Here is a 16,008-nt window from a genome sequence, read left to right as displayed (position 1 = left end):
AGTATCTTAAGATTTTTTTTTTAAGATTTTATTTATTTATTCATGAGAGACACACAGAGAGAGGCAGAGACACAGGCAGAGGGAGAAGCAGGTTCCATGCAGGGAGCCCGACGTGGGACTTGACCCCGGGTCTCCAGGATCACACCCTGGGCTGAAGCTGGCACTAAACCGCTGAGCCACCTGGGCTGCCCAGTATCTTAAGATCTTAAGATTGATGAGGATGAACATTTGTTTTTATGTTTTAAGAACCATTTAGTGTCTCCTTTTATGTGAACTTTATTTTTATATCTTTTGCCAATTTTTTTTTTTTGTGGTTAACTTTTTTCCATCTAGGTTTTAGGAGTTCTTTTTTTCCCAGGGAGACTATCTCCTCTGTCTGCATTAAGAAATGTAAATATATTTTTCCTCCTTTATTCTTAGTTATGGATTTTGTTGTTATTGTCGTTATACAAAGGCCTGTGGAATTTATCAATCTTCCATGACTTGTGGGTTTTAAGTCAAATGTAAGTCCTTATACACTGCAAGGTTATCAAGAACTCTCTTGTATTTTCTTCCAGTATTTTTATAGTCTTATTTAAAAATCTTTGATCCATTTGGAATCCATCCTATTGTACAGTATAAGGTATAGATCCAACTCTTTTATTTTCTCCCAAGAATATCACTCAGTTGCCTCAACAACATTACTATAAGTAATCCATCTCATAAATATTTGAGCCTACTTCTGTGCTTTTTATTCTGGCCCACTGGTTAGTCTATCTTAATGATGAGGCTTTATGTTTTGTACATAGTAAATCCAACACTCCCTCATTACTTCTTTTGTTAATCAAGTTTTCCTGGCTATTTTTGGTAATTTTTACATATTAACTTCAAAATCTCATTCTGTTTACAAAACAAAACAAAATTATGCCAACTTTTGGGGAATCATGTTAAATTTATAATTGAGGAAGTACTATATAATTGAGGAAGTATCTATATGGTTGAGTCCTGCTACCCAAGAACTGGTATGTCTTTCCATTTCTTCAAATCTTCTTTTGTGGCCTTCTGTAGTGTTTCCAAGGGGTCTCATATGGGTCTCACACTTTGCTTATTTAATACCTAGGTATTTTAATCTCTTTGTTGTTTATTTAATGTCTTTAAAATATCTATTATTTACTTCAAAGTATTCAACAAGTTGTGTAGTCCAGGAACTCTATGCCATTTAGTTGTTTTTCTAAAGTGAAAAGAAACTAGAAGTAAAGGGAAGAAGGACAAGGTGTGGCAATAAAGGAGAGATGTATGGGCTTACTACTTTACACTGAAATGGTCCCTTCACCTTCACCTTCACCATCATCATCATCATCTTCTTCCTTTCTTCTTATCATCATCATCATCACCACCACCACCATCACCACGCTAGGCATGCAGCCTAAGATTCTCTTTCTCCCTCTCCTTCTGCCCACCCCCCATACCCATTTCTGTCTTCCCCTCTCAGAAAAGAAAAGAAAGAAAAGAAAGAAAAGAAAAGAAAAGAAAAGAAAAGAAAAGAAAAGAGAGAAGATAGATTAGCCCCTTCTGGTTCTGTCTCCTTTGATGTAATTTCCCTTTATGTCATTCTCTTTTTTTATCTCCATTTGCTAAAGTATCAGCAAATGTTGCAAAGCGAAAGAGAAAATAAAAATAACATAGACCTGGTATTTACCAGAGAAAACTGGCTATACCCTTTAAATATTTCTTATAGGGATGCCTGGGTAGTTCAGCAGTTCAGCATCTGCCTTCGGATCAGGGCTTCTCCCTCTGCCTATGTCTCTGCCTCTCTCGTTCTGTGTCTCTCATGAAAAAATAAAATCTTTAAAAAATAATAATTTCTTATAACTAATCCTTTGTAAGCAAATTGGCAAGCAGTAAAAACAGACACTTTTTCTCTCCTAGAGTTTAAAAAGAAGACTTATAGCAAAGAAACTCACAGTACAAATAGTACTTAATGTAAATTTCCTCTCATATTAATCATCTCTAGCCTATTTAAAAAGAAACACTTTGGAATTCTCTTTGCCACACGTTTTATTTTTACAAGGGCATTGCACTGGGATGAGCACTTGTCTAGAAGTTAAGATACCTGGGTTTGAGTTCCATGTGTGCTGTCCACTAGCCACAGGACTTGGAGTGGTCACTGAACGATTCTGCTCCCCAGTTTCTCCGTATGTAGAATGACAAGATCATTCATCAGGTGATTTTTAAAGGTTCCTTGGTTCTATCAATAAAAAAAATTCTGTTCCTGGCTTACAGAACTACAAGCTCCTCAGAGTTTTTTGAGGGGAGGACTTTCCTTATAAAATGTCCATGCACCTCAAAGACACAGTCTGGTCCATGAGTGGTATAGGGTAGCCAGTAGTCAAGTCATTTGGAAGGAACTGGAAGGGAGGAAAAAAAGGACTTGCACAGGAAAAATTTTACATTAAGGTGGGAATGATAGTGCTGGTTACCTAATAAATAATCTGTTTGGATTCTGTGACAGACAAGTTGGAAATGCTTACTATTTATAGATCAACTAGAACTGCTATATTAAAATATGAAAACAATTAAATATTTCTTGTTGTAAAGTTAGACCTATAGATTCAGCATTATACTTGAAGACACAAAACAAAGTGTTTAGAAACTGTGGCAACATGTCTTATACCTTATCACAGCACAGATTCTTTGAGACAGTATTAGTATTTAAATAATCCTAGGGTCATATAATCAGGAATGGCTTCCTTCCCTGGGCTTGACTTTACTACTTAACTGATCTTTTAAGAAATAACATGAAAGTTTTAAGAGATTAAGATATAAAGTATCAGTCAAAGGCAATCTATCTTCTTTATTTTGTACCGAAAGGCAATATTCCTACTGCTAATGAATTTTTTCTTAAGAATCTAAGCAAAAAAAAAAAAAAAAAAAAAAAAAAAAGAATCTAAGCAGTTCAGGAATGCTGCTCATTTGCCTTGGGGGTGGACACATAGCAACTGCCTGGAACACACAGACCAACCCTGTGGAAAATACTGGAAAACTGCTTGAAAGGAGTTCTAATCTCAAACAGGAGATCTTCATCAGAGCAACAGCTCACTGCTCTCAAAAGTTTCCTTACACTACCGACTGCCTTCTGTTTGCTTTCATTCCTGCACTCATTCCCCAATCATTTACTCAGTACAACCATGCACACGAAGCTATGTGCTTGTGATAATGTGGGGAACAAGCCAAGGTCCCTGCTCTTATGGCATTTACATTCTAGTGTTGAGAGCAAAATAATAATAAAAAAGGAAACAAACAAACTGGATTTCATATACACCAATGTAACTTGGACAGACGCGGGCTGATTTAGATTGGGTAGTGGTGTTCCAGCTAAGATCCAAACAATAGGTCAGCCAGGAAAAAAACTGGGAGACAAAGTATTCCAGGCAGAGAAAAGGTGTTGAGGCAGCAAAAAAAAATTGGGGGTATTTACAGACACAAAGAAGTACGGCTAGAACATGGTGAATGTGGGGAGAGAGAGAAACAGCAGATGAAGTTCAAAAAGCAAACAGAGTCTAGATGACCTAGGGTCTTATGGGGCATGTTAAGGAGCTTGGAATTTTGCTTGATGTTATTTCATAGATCCTGACTATTCTCAGGAGACCTAAATTTTCCTTTTGCCTCATCTCTTCGCTTTTACTTCCTGAGATTGGGTTCTCTGCTTTTGCATTTTTCCCAGTTTTTTGCCTCTGCTTTTAACTCTGCTTATCCCAGGAAGGCTGACATGGCTTTAGCCCAAATTATGCTGAAATGTCATTCCGTCTATTTGGGGCAAAAGGCCCTTTATTTTTATTTATTTATTTTTTAAGATTTTATTTATTTATTCATGAGAAACACAGAGAGAGAGAGACAGACAGACAGACAGAGAGACACAGGCAGAGGGAGGGCTCCATGCAGGGAACCAACATGGGACTCGATCCCAGGTCTCCAGGATCACGCCCTGGGCTGAAGGCGGCGCTAAACCGCTGAGCCACCAGGGCTGAAAGGGCCCTTTAAAAAACAGGCTCTTATTGACTGCATGGGTCATCTATCCACGAAGCTGGCCCTGATCCTGATAAACATTTTTTAAAAAGGCCCTCTACGGATGAATGACTTGTTTTCATTTCACCTGGTCTGTCAAATATATAAACTTATTGAAGATCTTTTAAATGGAGTAGCTCCTCAAATATGTGACTTAAAGGAAGTTGCCAGGAAATAAGAAACTAGGAGATCAAGACTTACTGAGACAACTTCATGCCATCAGTGCAATCACTGAAAACTGTGATTGCCCAGCTTATTCTCAAATGAACTACAATTCACTTGTTCTTAATATTTATTGAGATGCATTACTCTTTCTTGTTTAGGGATGAGGAGATTATTATAATAAATAGCAGCTAAATAAACAGTTTTAGTACTGTTGGAATAATTGCTAGATGTTTCACTGCCAAATGGATCTAGTAGTTTTATTAGGCAAATAGCTGAGAAATGCAGCTCAGGGACTAACATGATAAGATTTAAGTAGCAGTTTCCTCAAGTTATATTATGCATTAAAAACACTCAAAAATGGAATTACAAGCCAAATTTTTAAAACGATTCATCTTTATAATCTTTAAGTCTTCATAAAGCTTGAAAACCAATAATCAGATAAGAAAATGTGTGACTATCAATGGTTTCTGTTTTCCCCCATTTTTCCCATCTTCACCCATTTTGCTCACCCCCATCTCCCCAAATGGCTTGTATAACAACAAATTTTACCTATTATATAAAATTGGACATGATCAAAGCTAACTAGAAAGGGTTCGCAAGGTTTACTTCTAAAAAATGATATTACAGATTAAAGGTGCTAAGTCTGAAATGTCAGTCCAGTCCTTAATATTTTAAGTTTGTAATCAATACCTCTACCTGCAGAACAGATAATAACCTTGCCCTGAGGTGCTCCTCCATTCATGGTCAAACTCATGGGTTAGCATTAGTTATCATAATGATGTATGCAATATTACAAGCACACCCAGACTCATGAGAACTATAGCTAAGACCATTTTACCGCTATCAAGACTATTGCACCTTGGGAGGATCCCTGGGTGGCTCAGCGATTTAGCGCCTGCCTTTGGCCTAGGGCGCGATCCTGGAGTCCCGGGAACAAGTCCCATGTTGGGCTCCCGGCATGGAGCCTGCTTCTCCCTCTGCCTGTGTCTCTGCCTTTCTCTCTGTCTATCATGAATAAATAAATAAAATCTTAAAAAAAAAAAAAAAAGATTATTGCACCTTGGAAAGGAATAGTTTCATTTGAAATTACAAAACAAAATAACAGATCCCAAGACAAAGACACTATTACTGATGTATTTATATGGCTATCTGTTGCTACGTATTGGGGGCCTGGAGGAAAAAAATGGCTAAGGGAATGTATTGTTGGTTTCAGTGACATTTATGTTTGCATGAGGTTTGAGTCTATGCTGTAAGAAACTTAATATATGACAGGTCTTATCCTGAAAAAGCTGATAATCTGGTATAAGAACTAAGGTAGATGAAAAAGATTTTCAAACACAAAACAATACAAATAAATTCGTAGAATCATAGCATTTTCAAGTTTTTGTGCCAAAGTAGGAAAGATTCAGAAGATATTTTTGGCTTTGCAATTTTCTGGCCCTGTGACAACAAGTTAATAATTACTCATATTCACTCAAGGTGACCATCATTACTCACCTCAATTGCCTCCTAACTGCTCTACTTCCGTTTTTGCCCCCTTCCCTTTAATGTATTCTACACAACACAACCAAGGTCTTTTAAAAAATGTGAATCAGGAGGCACCTGGGTGGCTCAGTTGTTGACCATCTGCCTTTGGCTCAGGTCGTGATCCCTGGGTCTTGGGACAGAGACCCATGTTGGGCTTCATGCAAGGGAGCCTGCTTCTCCCTCTGCCTGTATCTCTGCTTCTCTCTGTGTCTCTAATGAATAAATAAAAGCTTTTAAAAAAATGTGAATTAGGGCCTGGGTGGCTTAGTGCTTGAGTGTCTGCCTTTGGCTCAGGTCATGATCCCAGGGTCCTGGGACGGAGACCCACGTTGGGCTCCCTGCTTAGCGGGAAGCCTGCTTCTTCCTCTCCCTGCTTGTATTCTCTGGCCCTCTGTCAAATAAATAAACAAAACCCTTTAAAACAAAAAGTGAATCAGGGATGCCTGGGTGGCTCAGCGGATGAGCGTCTACCTTTAGCTCAGGGTGTGATCCCAGGGTCCTGGGATCGAGTCCTACATCGGGCTTCCTGCAGGGAGCCTGATTCTCCCTCTGCCTCTCTTTGTGTCTCTCATGAATAAATGAATAAAATCTTTTAAAAAAAAATGTGGGATCAGACCATATCACCTGTATACTTCAACCTAAACTCTGTAGTAGTTTCCTATTACTTTCAGAATAAAATCCAAACCTTTAGATGTGGCTTAAAATGGTCTGTATTATCTGGCCCCTAACCTACCTGTTTTGACCTTATTTCCTACTACTTTCCTCCCTATTCTCTATGCCAGGAACACAGTGGCCTTGTTTTTTATTCTTCAATGCTATCTAGATCTTACTTGCCTCTGGGACTCTGTATGGTTTGGAATTGTCACCGTATAGGTAGGTTCCTTATCATCATTCAGGACTAGGCTCAAATGTCACACCTTCAGAAAGACTTCACTAACCCTTCTCATTATTATTCCCAATCACACTCTTCTATTGTCTCACTGTACTGTTATCTGAAATTCCCTCATTTATATATCTGTTACTTGATTATCTCCAGAATCCCTCAGTAAAAAGTACACTTCCTTAGAGAAGGGATTGTGTTTGCTTTTCTCTGTGCGGTAGCCTCAGTAAGTTTGAACAAGGTCTGGCTTGTGGAAAAGTGCAATAAATAAAATTTTTTTAGATTAAATGTTATTTATATGTGTCATCCATAAAGTGGGAATAATTATACCTGCACCAGTCATTAGAAAGAGAGTGTGATGGGACGCCTGGGTGGCTCAGTGGTTGACCGTCTGTCTGCCTTTGGCTCAGGTGGTGACCGCAGAGTCCTGGGATCGAGTCCTGCCTCGGGCTCCCCACGGGGAGCCTGCTTGTGTCTCTGCTGCTCTTTCTGTCTGTGTCTCTCATGAATAAAATAAATCTAAAAAAAAAAAAAAACCATAACACCCCCACACAAGAAAGGCAGCCTCACGTTTACTAGCTTTCCTAGGTCTCGGGCACAATGAAAATCACTTGATATGCATATTGTCGTTTACTCTTATGATTTCCGTTTTATTAACAAGGCCACCAGGACTGAGAGAGATGGAATAACTGGCCTAAGGACAGAAGGCCATAGTGGGATGCAGGCATCACCCCCGAGCTGCCAAACCTCAGAATGGGGGCTTTCATCAGCTCCTTTATAGTTCCTAGAAAGCTTTTTCCTTTCATTACAGCAAAGTAGGCTGTGCTGCCTCTCCCCTCAGGTCCTAGTGTGTCCTCTGGCTCAAGCGAAGAAGAGGTAGTACATCCCCGACAGGGTTCTCTTCCACGATGAACATCCCCCATTTCTTTCAATCCTGCCTTAAAGTATGTTCCTGTCTTGGTCACTCTCCTCTGGACAAACTCGTTTGACAACGTCTCTCTGCTCCAGGACTGGTCGTTTTCACCGGACAAGTGGTTAGAGGGCATCCGAAGAGAAGCGGAAGCCGATTCCCAGGGGCTGAGGAAACGCACACGTGTGTGAGTGCTGTTGTGCGCTGTGGTGAACACCAGGCAGGCTTCCTGGAAGAGGTGGTCCCTGAGCTCAAGTCCAGGGCAGTAAGCAGCGGGCCGGCGGCTGAGGGCCGCTAGGTCGAAACAAAGGATGGTGGAGTTTAGGAAGTTCAGAGATACGAGCCCAAACGATGAGGCGTTTGCACCCCCGCGGAGCGCATGGCGTTTCCCTCAGAGTAAGCTAGTATAAGGCGCCGGAGGGAAGCAAAGCGGGAGGAAAGTCATGAAGCAAAACGCGAACTTACCCGTAATCCGGCAACCGGGCCTCCGTAGCGCGACCGCAGGCGCCGCCACCTGAGGAGCCCTGTAGCCACGGCAGCCGCAAGCTCACCCCAGATGTCGCGAGACCGCGCAGGCCTCGCGAGATCTGCCGTCTCGTCCCCGACTCCGGGAGCTCTCTCCCCCCCCGGGCGCTATGGGAGGGCTCTGGCGTCCCCCGTGGAGACCCGTTGCCTTCTGTGGCTGGCGCTGGAGCCACCGTGGCTTCGCGGCCAGGGCCGCGGAGAGGGTAGTGCCCCGTCTCAGGCCGGGAACGAGTGGGGCAGGAGGTGCTGAGACGGCGCTGAGGCGCCTCGGGACCTGGAGGCGCCCGAGCCCGGCCCCGGAGCTGGCGCTGCAGCCCCCGCCGCGGCGGCCGAAGAGCACGAACCCTTTCACTCGCGCGCAGGAGGAGGACTGGCGGCGTCGGAACAAGACGGTGCTCACGTACGTGGCCGCGGCCGCCGTGGGCATGCTGGGAGCGTCCTACGCCGCTGTACCCCTTTATCGGCTGTATTGCCAGGTAGGGGCCGGCGCTGCCTCCCGGAGGGACGGCGGTCGCGCCTCCGCGTCCTGTCGGACGGGACGCCTGACGTTAGCCGCTACCTGAGAGGAAACGGGCTGTAGCAAGTACTTGCCGGCGCTTACCAGGAGTTAGTGGTAACGCTCCAAGTAGAAGCTAAGGCCCTGCGGCGAGCGTGCTTCTACCGACCTCCCTGCGGGGTGAGACCCTCCAGCCGTGCGCCTTGGCCTCTGCCCCTTCACACACGTGTTTGCTCCTGGAACGTACACTGCATCGGTACCTTCGTTCTGTGAAGCGTGTACGGTGTAGGTGCGAGGGGTAACCCTGGAAACGTGGGGGCTATGCTTGCAGATCGGTTTAATCCCCACACAGAAGCACGAGTCCGGCGTTTGGGGCTTCCCTCCACTGTTAAGCCCTGACCGCGACGTGCTTACTACCCAAGGCTCCCCTTTCGAGCAGAAACCCCAATGCGTTTGTTCCTCAGGTGTGGTTCCTGCGGAGGACCAGCGTCCCATCACCTGGGAACTTGAGTGCACCGTGTTGGGTGAAAAACTCCACAGAGCCGCTGAATCAGAAACTCTGGGGGAGGGGCCCGGCATTCCGTGACTTAATAAGTCCCTGAGGGGATTTCGGTTCGGTGCACAATAATATTTGACGACCATAAACAAAGGCAGACATTATGTCGCATTGGTTCTCCTTCATTCTAAAAGTGGAGATTTTGCTGCTTTCTCTAAGCGTTACCGTTCGCTAGTGGAGCTGCTTTAATAAACCCGTTAGGGCTCCCTTAACACCAGAGACTCTGGTTAGGAGTTCTGAGAAGGGGCCAGGAGTTTGTTCAAAAAAACCTAAGTATTTCATTCACTAAGTATTTCGTAAGTGGTTCTCCCAACTCTTCGTTTTGATGAGAGGAACTCATCTGGAGAACTTTTAAAAATCCCGACATCCAGGTCACAGTCCCTAAGCAGTTAAATCAGAATGTCTTGGGAGTGGGAGCCAGGCATTAGTAATTTTTTAAAGATTACTCAGGTGATCCCAATGTGTAGTGAAGTTGGCAATCACAGGTTAACTGCTTTTTTCCTGCCGGTATTGTTAATGCCTGGCTTACTGGCTGGCTTCTCTCCTTTTGGTGATTAACTTGCCATTGTTTTCCGTAATAACCAAAAGAGAAGTCAAAAAGACTTTTTTCAGTCTTTTAATATTAGCATTTATGAGGCATGCAGCAGCTTGATTCCGGAGAATGAGTGCAGAATGTGAATTAGTTTGCATCAGAGGGCAGCCTGGACCTAGCATGAATCCCCAAACTAGCAGTTGGTTAAATCAATGAACCAGACTGAATCCAAAATATCAAATATAAATCTCTGCAAACCATAGGAAGAGGGGTTCACTTTTATTCTTCAGGGAGAATTCAGCAAAGTCTGAAGACATTTTTGGTTGTCACGACCTGGGAAGTGATCAGGGAGGATGCTACTGATACCCTACTGGGCAGACTAGGGATGCTGCTAAACATACGACACTGCACAGGACAGACACTCCCCCCTCTCTCCACCAAAGACCCCCAGAAAAACCTAAAGAATTATCCAATCCAAAATGCCCTTAGTGCCAGAGAAACTCTGCTTCACACTGAAGTGAATGACAATATTTTGTACATGTGTGTGCAAATACAGGGCAGGATAAAAAAAATTCTGATTTGTAATCTTAAATCAAGTTGGATATTACATAGGGACATTTCCAAAAGAGCATCCCTTTCACTTTTAGAATCACAGAACTTCAGAGCCAAAAATAAGGAATTACATAATTGATTTAATACAGTGACCTCACATGAGTATGGGAAAATGTAGCCCCCTGCCCCAAAGTAAGATTTATTCAACTTAGTAGCAGAACTAGACTAGAGCCCAGGACATATTTTCATTGCCCCTTTCTGTTAATTTCTCTATCAAATTTGCAAATTCAAAGACTGTCAGAATACATTCAGGAATCTTTAATCAAGTGACTCACATTCTTCAGGAGTTACATCTTAAAACTTAAGCATTATAGCTCTCTCGGGCAGAAGAATTTATTTACTAAACAAGGATAAGTAAAGGCTTGCCATCTAATGCAGTTTGTAGGTTTATAAAGTAATTCAGTAATGTTGCATGGCAGTTGAGTGCAGTTAATTGACTTGCGTAATAAATAGAAGATAGTGATACTACATATTGCTGGGAGTCTTCCCCTAGCCTCAAATTTGGTATTTTTCTCCTAGTATAGTAACAGATTAATTATCCGGAGACCAGAGTTCTGGCAACCTCAAGCATCAGAAGAATGATGACCCTGGAAGTAAGGATTTTTTTTCTAAACATCTCTGATAATGAGATAATTAATGCCAGTGAAGATAGGCAAGAAATATCAGATACAGATTACCCTGATGTCTTGTGATTAGTTGACTCAGTTGCCAAAGGGATCAGTTTTTCCCATTAACTGATAATGTATAAAAGCTGAACTAAAGAACAGAAAAAAAAATTACAAAATCATTTACCAACATGGAAAAACACTTAATGATGCTTGAGAAAAGCAGAATACAGAAGTGAAACTACAAACTAATGTATGTTATAAAAGTTATGATGTGGAAAAGGATCAGACAGGACCGTAGATAATGGAATTAATTAGTTTCATTGAAATGATAGAGTTGTGGGTAATTTTTACCTCTATTAATGACTAATAGTTTATATGAAACACAGTAAGTAGAAATATGTTTAATGGAAAGTTAAGCTAAAGTTCTGAGCTATATATTATCACTGGGGAGTCTCTTTCTCCCAAGTGACTCATTTGGTAATCCAAGTGATTACTGAAGAAATAGAAGTCATTCTAACAGACATAGGCCCTTGACACTACAAAGGTGGTCAAACCATTGACACATTCATAGGAGATGGTCAGTGTCAGTATAAAAACTTGATTTCTACTAGATTACTGTTTTTAAGATTTGTTTTTATCGAATAAATCATCACCTGAAAGTATTGACATATTATCCTGTAATATTCTTAATATCTTTAATACCTAGACTACTGGTCTTGGAGGGTCAGCAGTAGCAGGTCATGCATCAGACCAGATTGAAAACATGGTGCCTGTTAAGGATCGAATTATTAAAGTCACCTTTAATGCAGATGTGCATGCAAGTCTCCAGTGGAATTTTAGACCTCAGCAAACAGAAATATATGTAAGTGATAAAGTAGTTATTAAAAGATTATTTTTTGCATTTTAAAAATTCCGTCTCTTAAACTGTTTCATAATTTAGGAAATACTCATGTAAACTTACTCTCAAAATACTGAGACTCTATTGCTATGTCTTTTATTACTCACAGACTATTTTTGACTGTGATACCTAATGTAGCAATATACTTTAAGTTATATGATATTGTAGTAAAAGTCAGTTTGAAACAATGGAAAATGTCATCTGTTCTTATTAGAGTCATTTTAAGAGTTCACTCTCTGTTGGTATGTAGTTGACTTTCAGGTATAGATAAGGGGGAAAAGTTGAAAATCATTGGCTATAATGAATAGTTGTTTACTGATTTATATCACAAGTATCCCTTTCTCAAAAAAAAAAAAATAATAATAATTGAGAAGCTTTGAAGTGGGCAGCCCGCGTGGCTCAGCAGTTTAGTGCCACCTTCAGCCCAGGGCCTGATCTTGGAGACCCGGGATCGAGTCCCATGTAGGGCTCCCTGCATGGAGTCTACTTCTCCCTCTGCCTGTGTTTCTGCCTCTCTCTTATGAATAAATAAAATCTTTAAAAAAAAAAAAAAAGCTTTGAAATAATCATATTAAATAGTCATGTTCTACTTCAGAAAAGGTATACCTTAAAAATTTACTAAAATCTTAATTGGAATCTTAGAGGATTTAATTGAAATTATGAGCTGGGGAATAGCCAGAAAAGCTTCATTGTGACCCTTGTTGGAACACCCTTATAAATATTGGTGTCCACCCAGGTTAGTAAACATAAGTGAATCTCTTCAATGATTGAGGGTTTTATAGGTTAATAATTTTGAATATTCTAATCATACAGTAGTATACAAGATATAAGTGACTAAATTGGTACAAATGACTGGATCCTTTGGAAATCTATATTTTTAAAGCCTTGCAAGTTTTAAAAATCTGTTCTTTCAAAAGTTCTATTCAGTTTTATTCTAAGTTTATTCTAGTTGGTAACCTCTTAGAATCTTTATGTCAATCATATGATATTGAAGTATAAGTGTTAAGTGAGGCTTGGGCTATGATAGGCTTGGCTGTCCTTGGACATTTTAAATAATTTAATGCATATTATATTGCTTGAATACTTCAGATATACAAGAGGACAATCCACAATTATGAATAGAGCACTGGTTCCACTGACATTTGCAAGTAAAATTGCAGATGGAAATGTCTGCAGATATTCATGGGTAATATTCACAATTTATTTTGCTGACCCTCAACATTAGTTTAGGTAAAGTATTGTGGTGTAATAGGAAAAATGACTTATGTAGGGAAAATAATATGACTAATTTAGGAGCTGTAAGATTTAAAGTATTGATAATGTATATTTCCTTAAAACAGGTAGTACCAGGAGAGACTGCACTGGCGTTTTATAAAGCTAAGAATCCTACAGACAAACCAGTAATTGGAATTTCTACATACAATGTTGTACCATTTGAAGCTGGACAGTATTTCAATAAAATACAGGTACAGCTCTATATGCAAACTTTAGTACTAAACTTACTACAGGGTTTAGTAGAAACTAGTTTCTGAAAATTCATTTCTCCTAAACAAACTTTTTTCCCATTGTTTGTAACAGCTATGCAGAAGTTGAGATGAGGGTGTCTGCTCTTAAGATCAGAAGAAGAGCAGGACACCAAGGTGGCTCAATCAGTTAAGCACTGGACTCTTGATTTTGGCTCAGGATCATGGGATCCAGCCTGGGAGCTGGCTCTGTGGTCAGAGAGTCCACTTGAGATTGTCTCTCCCACTGCCTCTGCACCTCCCCCCTCCTCCAAATTTGTTGAGTCTCTGGTTTTTAAAAAAAAAAATTTAAAGATTTTATTTATGAGTGAGCAAGCATGAGTGGGAAGGAGAGGGGCAAAAGGAGGGGGAGAAGCAGACTTCCCACTAAGCAGCGAGTTTCACTTGGGGCTCTGGAATCATGACCTAAGCCAAAAGCAGGTGCTTAACCAACTGAGCCACTCAGGCACTCCTTGAGTCTGTTTTAAAGCAAAAATCAAAGATACTGTCATTCTGTCACAGAACTTAGATTATATTTAGTTATATTTTTTTATAGTATTGTATGCTTACTAGAGCCAAGAAATGAACCATTGTTAACACCCATTCTTATAGAAACTAAACAAATACTTTTCTATAACTTCTAGTGCTTCTGTTTTGAGGAACAAAGGCTTAATCCACAAGAGGAAGTAGATATGCCAGTGTTTTTCTACATTGATCCTGAATTTGCTGAAGATCCAAGAATGGTGAATGTTGATCTCATCACTCTTTCTTATACGTTTTTTGAAGCAAAGGAGGGGCAGCAGTTGCCGGTTCCAGGCTATCATTGAAGTCTGCACCTAAGTCCTGATTCAGATTTGTGATTTTTGAAAAATCATGAATCTATAGATGTCTTCTCAGGGGAGAAATACTCTACAGTAATGTGAAGCTATTTTAAATATTATATAATGCTGTTTTATCAGCTAATTTACCCTACATAAAATTGAACGGTTTCTATCATAAGGAATCCACATGCCTATTTAGAATATATGACTGTTCAAAACCATAGAATATAATAAAAGTAATATTGATAATAAAATTTAGATAATATTAAAGGAAACTGCTCTGTTTCTTTAATCCGTAGGCAGAGACTTGATGGTTCAGTTTAATTCTACTTGCTCCTCTTACAGATTATTAGCCCTTCATACTTGTAGCAGTGAATATTTTGATTATGCCCATGGTTATCTGTTTTAGGCTCTAGGTCATAAACTTCTGCCTACTTTTATTATTTTTAAAAGTTACTATTTTCTTTTATTGTGAGTAGTCCCTACTTTAAAAGCTCAAAATAGAAGAGGAATTGCTGAGCCCTAACAGCTTGCCCAGAGATTACATTCTGATTGCAGATTTGACTATTTTTCCTTTAGTAACTAGGGCTACTTTATATTCTGAAATTTTGGCATCATGAAAATGAAATAAAATGGAGAAATATGTTTCTTAGGATTCTAGCATTTCCTATGATAGTTCAAGTCCCTGAATGTTAAAATGTAAGTGTGGGATTGTGAAGATTTACTGACATCAGAAGTTCTATGAACAAACTCTGTAAAAAAAAAAAAAAAAAAAAAAGGTATTAACCTGTTTTAATAGTAATTTGTCATTGTAATTTTTGACATAAATGAATGCACAATTTATTCTGAATGTTTTCCAGTAGTGTTTGTTCCAAATAGGAATATTACAGTAAAGGGGGAAGAAAAAAAGATCATTTAGTATTACAAAGATTCATGTTTAAAGGCAACTTTATAGAGTCCAGTGACCTCTTTAAGGTACCTGAAATATAAACTACAATCATGAAGGCAAATTCTAAATGAGTAATATTTATAAAAAAGTACAAATTGACTTTTACATTCAACTTAGTTAAATGAAGGCACTCAGTCTTCGGAATTATTTTGTAATAAAATAATCTTCATCTACTACTCTTATCACAGCTGTGTGAGGATTTCTTTTCTAAAGGTAGGAAGCCCTGTGAAACATAAGATGCTGTCATTAAGCTAGTTGGCCTCAGTAAATGAATTTTTCTTCTGCTTAAGTTTTAAGTGAATATGAGACAGCTAAGTTCTTTCGAGATAAAGTTTAAGCTGTGGTCTGGAAGCATAAAATGTTCCTCTGGAACAGGTACTCTTCTGTGAAACTTCATTACTGCGGAGGAGAAATGTTCCACCAAGGTTCTGATGTGTTGGTAGGTCTTGTCTTCTGGGTCTGAAAACTGCACAGGGTCTACCTTTAGAAAGTTGGCACTTGTAGTTAGTGAGCTGGTCATCCACTTTCATCTAAAATAAAAAAAATATAGACAACCTGTATCCTTTCCTTTTTTTTTCCCCATTCATGGATAATAACAATAGAGTCACAATCTAATGCAGAAAGGTGGGAATGTACTACCTTCCATGGGTGGAGGTGAGGAGAATAAGATTAATGGATTACTGCTGGCCATGCATTTATTAGTAAATAAAATGGGATCGACTTCCACATCAGGCTCCCCTCAAGGAGCCTGCTTCTCCCTCTACCTCTGCATCTTTCTCTTGAATAAATAAATAAAATCTTAAAAAAAAAGTAAGTAAAATGGGATGACTAATTCAGCAAATAGGAAGAATCCAGGTACATCTGGATGAGCAATGAGTGGGCTCTACCAGTTACGAGGTATTAACTTTACATAAAAGATAAATGTCTATTTCAGTGCTAAGACATTTCTAATGATCATTATTTTTGTTCATATTAATATTTCT

General features: G+C 39.9%; 3 protein-coding genes across 24 annotated transcripts in view; 1 reads left to right on the top strand and 2 right to left on the bottom strand.

Annotated features, from left to right (window-relative positions):
- STXBP4 (syntaxin binding protein 4) overlaps nt 1-9,021 on the bottom strand; it is a 212,716-nt gene extending 203,695 nt beyond the window's left edge. For 17 of the 18 annotated variants that reach the window (XR_007412939.1, XM_025439995.3, XM_025439968.3 and 14 more), the window contains exon 1: nt 7,992-8,130. The gene's annotated coding sequence lies outside the window, so the exon portion shown is untranslated. Of the gene's footprint in view, nt 1-7,991; nt 8,131-8,652 lie in introns of those variants that run through there. The other variant, XM_049114100.1, reaches the window with a different exon arrangement.
- On the top strand, nt 8,162-15,579 carry LOC112655103 (cytochrome c oxidase assembly protein COX11, mitochondrial). Its single transcript, XM_025440001.3, has 4 exons — nt 8,162-8,527; nt 11,562-11,717; nt 13,094-13,219; nt 13,900-15,579. The coding sequence occupies exons 1-4, from the start codon at nt 8,162-8,164 to the stop codon at nt 14,080-14,082; spliced, it is 831 nt and encodes a 276-aa protein (XP_025295786.1). The 3' UTR covers nt 14,083-15,579.
- The window catches only part of TOM1L1 (target of myb1 like 1 membrane trafficking protein), a 48,905-nt gene continuing 47,748 nt past the window's right edge, over nt 14,852-16,008 (bottom strand). For all 5 annotated transcript variants that reach the window (XM_025439998.3, XM_049114105.1, XM_049114104.1 and 2 more), the window contains one exon: nt 14,852-15,555. The gene's annotated coding sequence lies outside the window, so the exon portion shown is untranslated. The remainder of the gene's footprint in view (nt 15,556-16,008) is intronic.

The sequence above is a fragment of the Canis lupus genome, chromosome 9 (genome assembly GCF_003254725.2).
Source record: "Canis lupus dingo isolate Sandy chromosome 9, ASM325472v2, whole genome shotgun sequence".
In the NCBI taxonomy this organism is placed as follows: domain Eukaryota; kingdom Metazoa; phylum Chordata; class Mammalia; order Carnivora; family Canidae; genus Canis; species Canis lupus.
The sequence above is the reverse complement of the archived record's forward strand: the minus strand, read 5'-3'. Positions and strand labels throughout refer to the sequence as shown.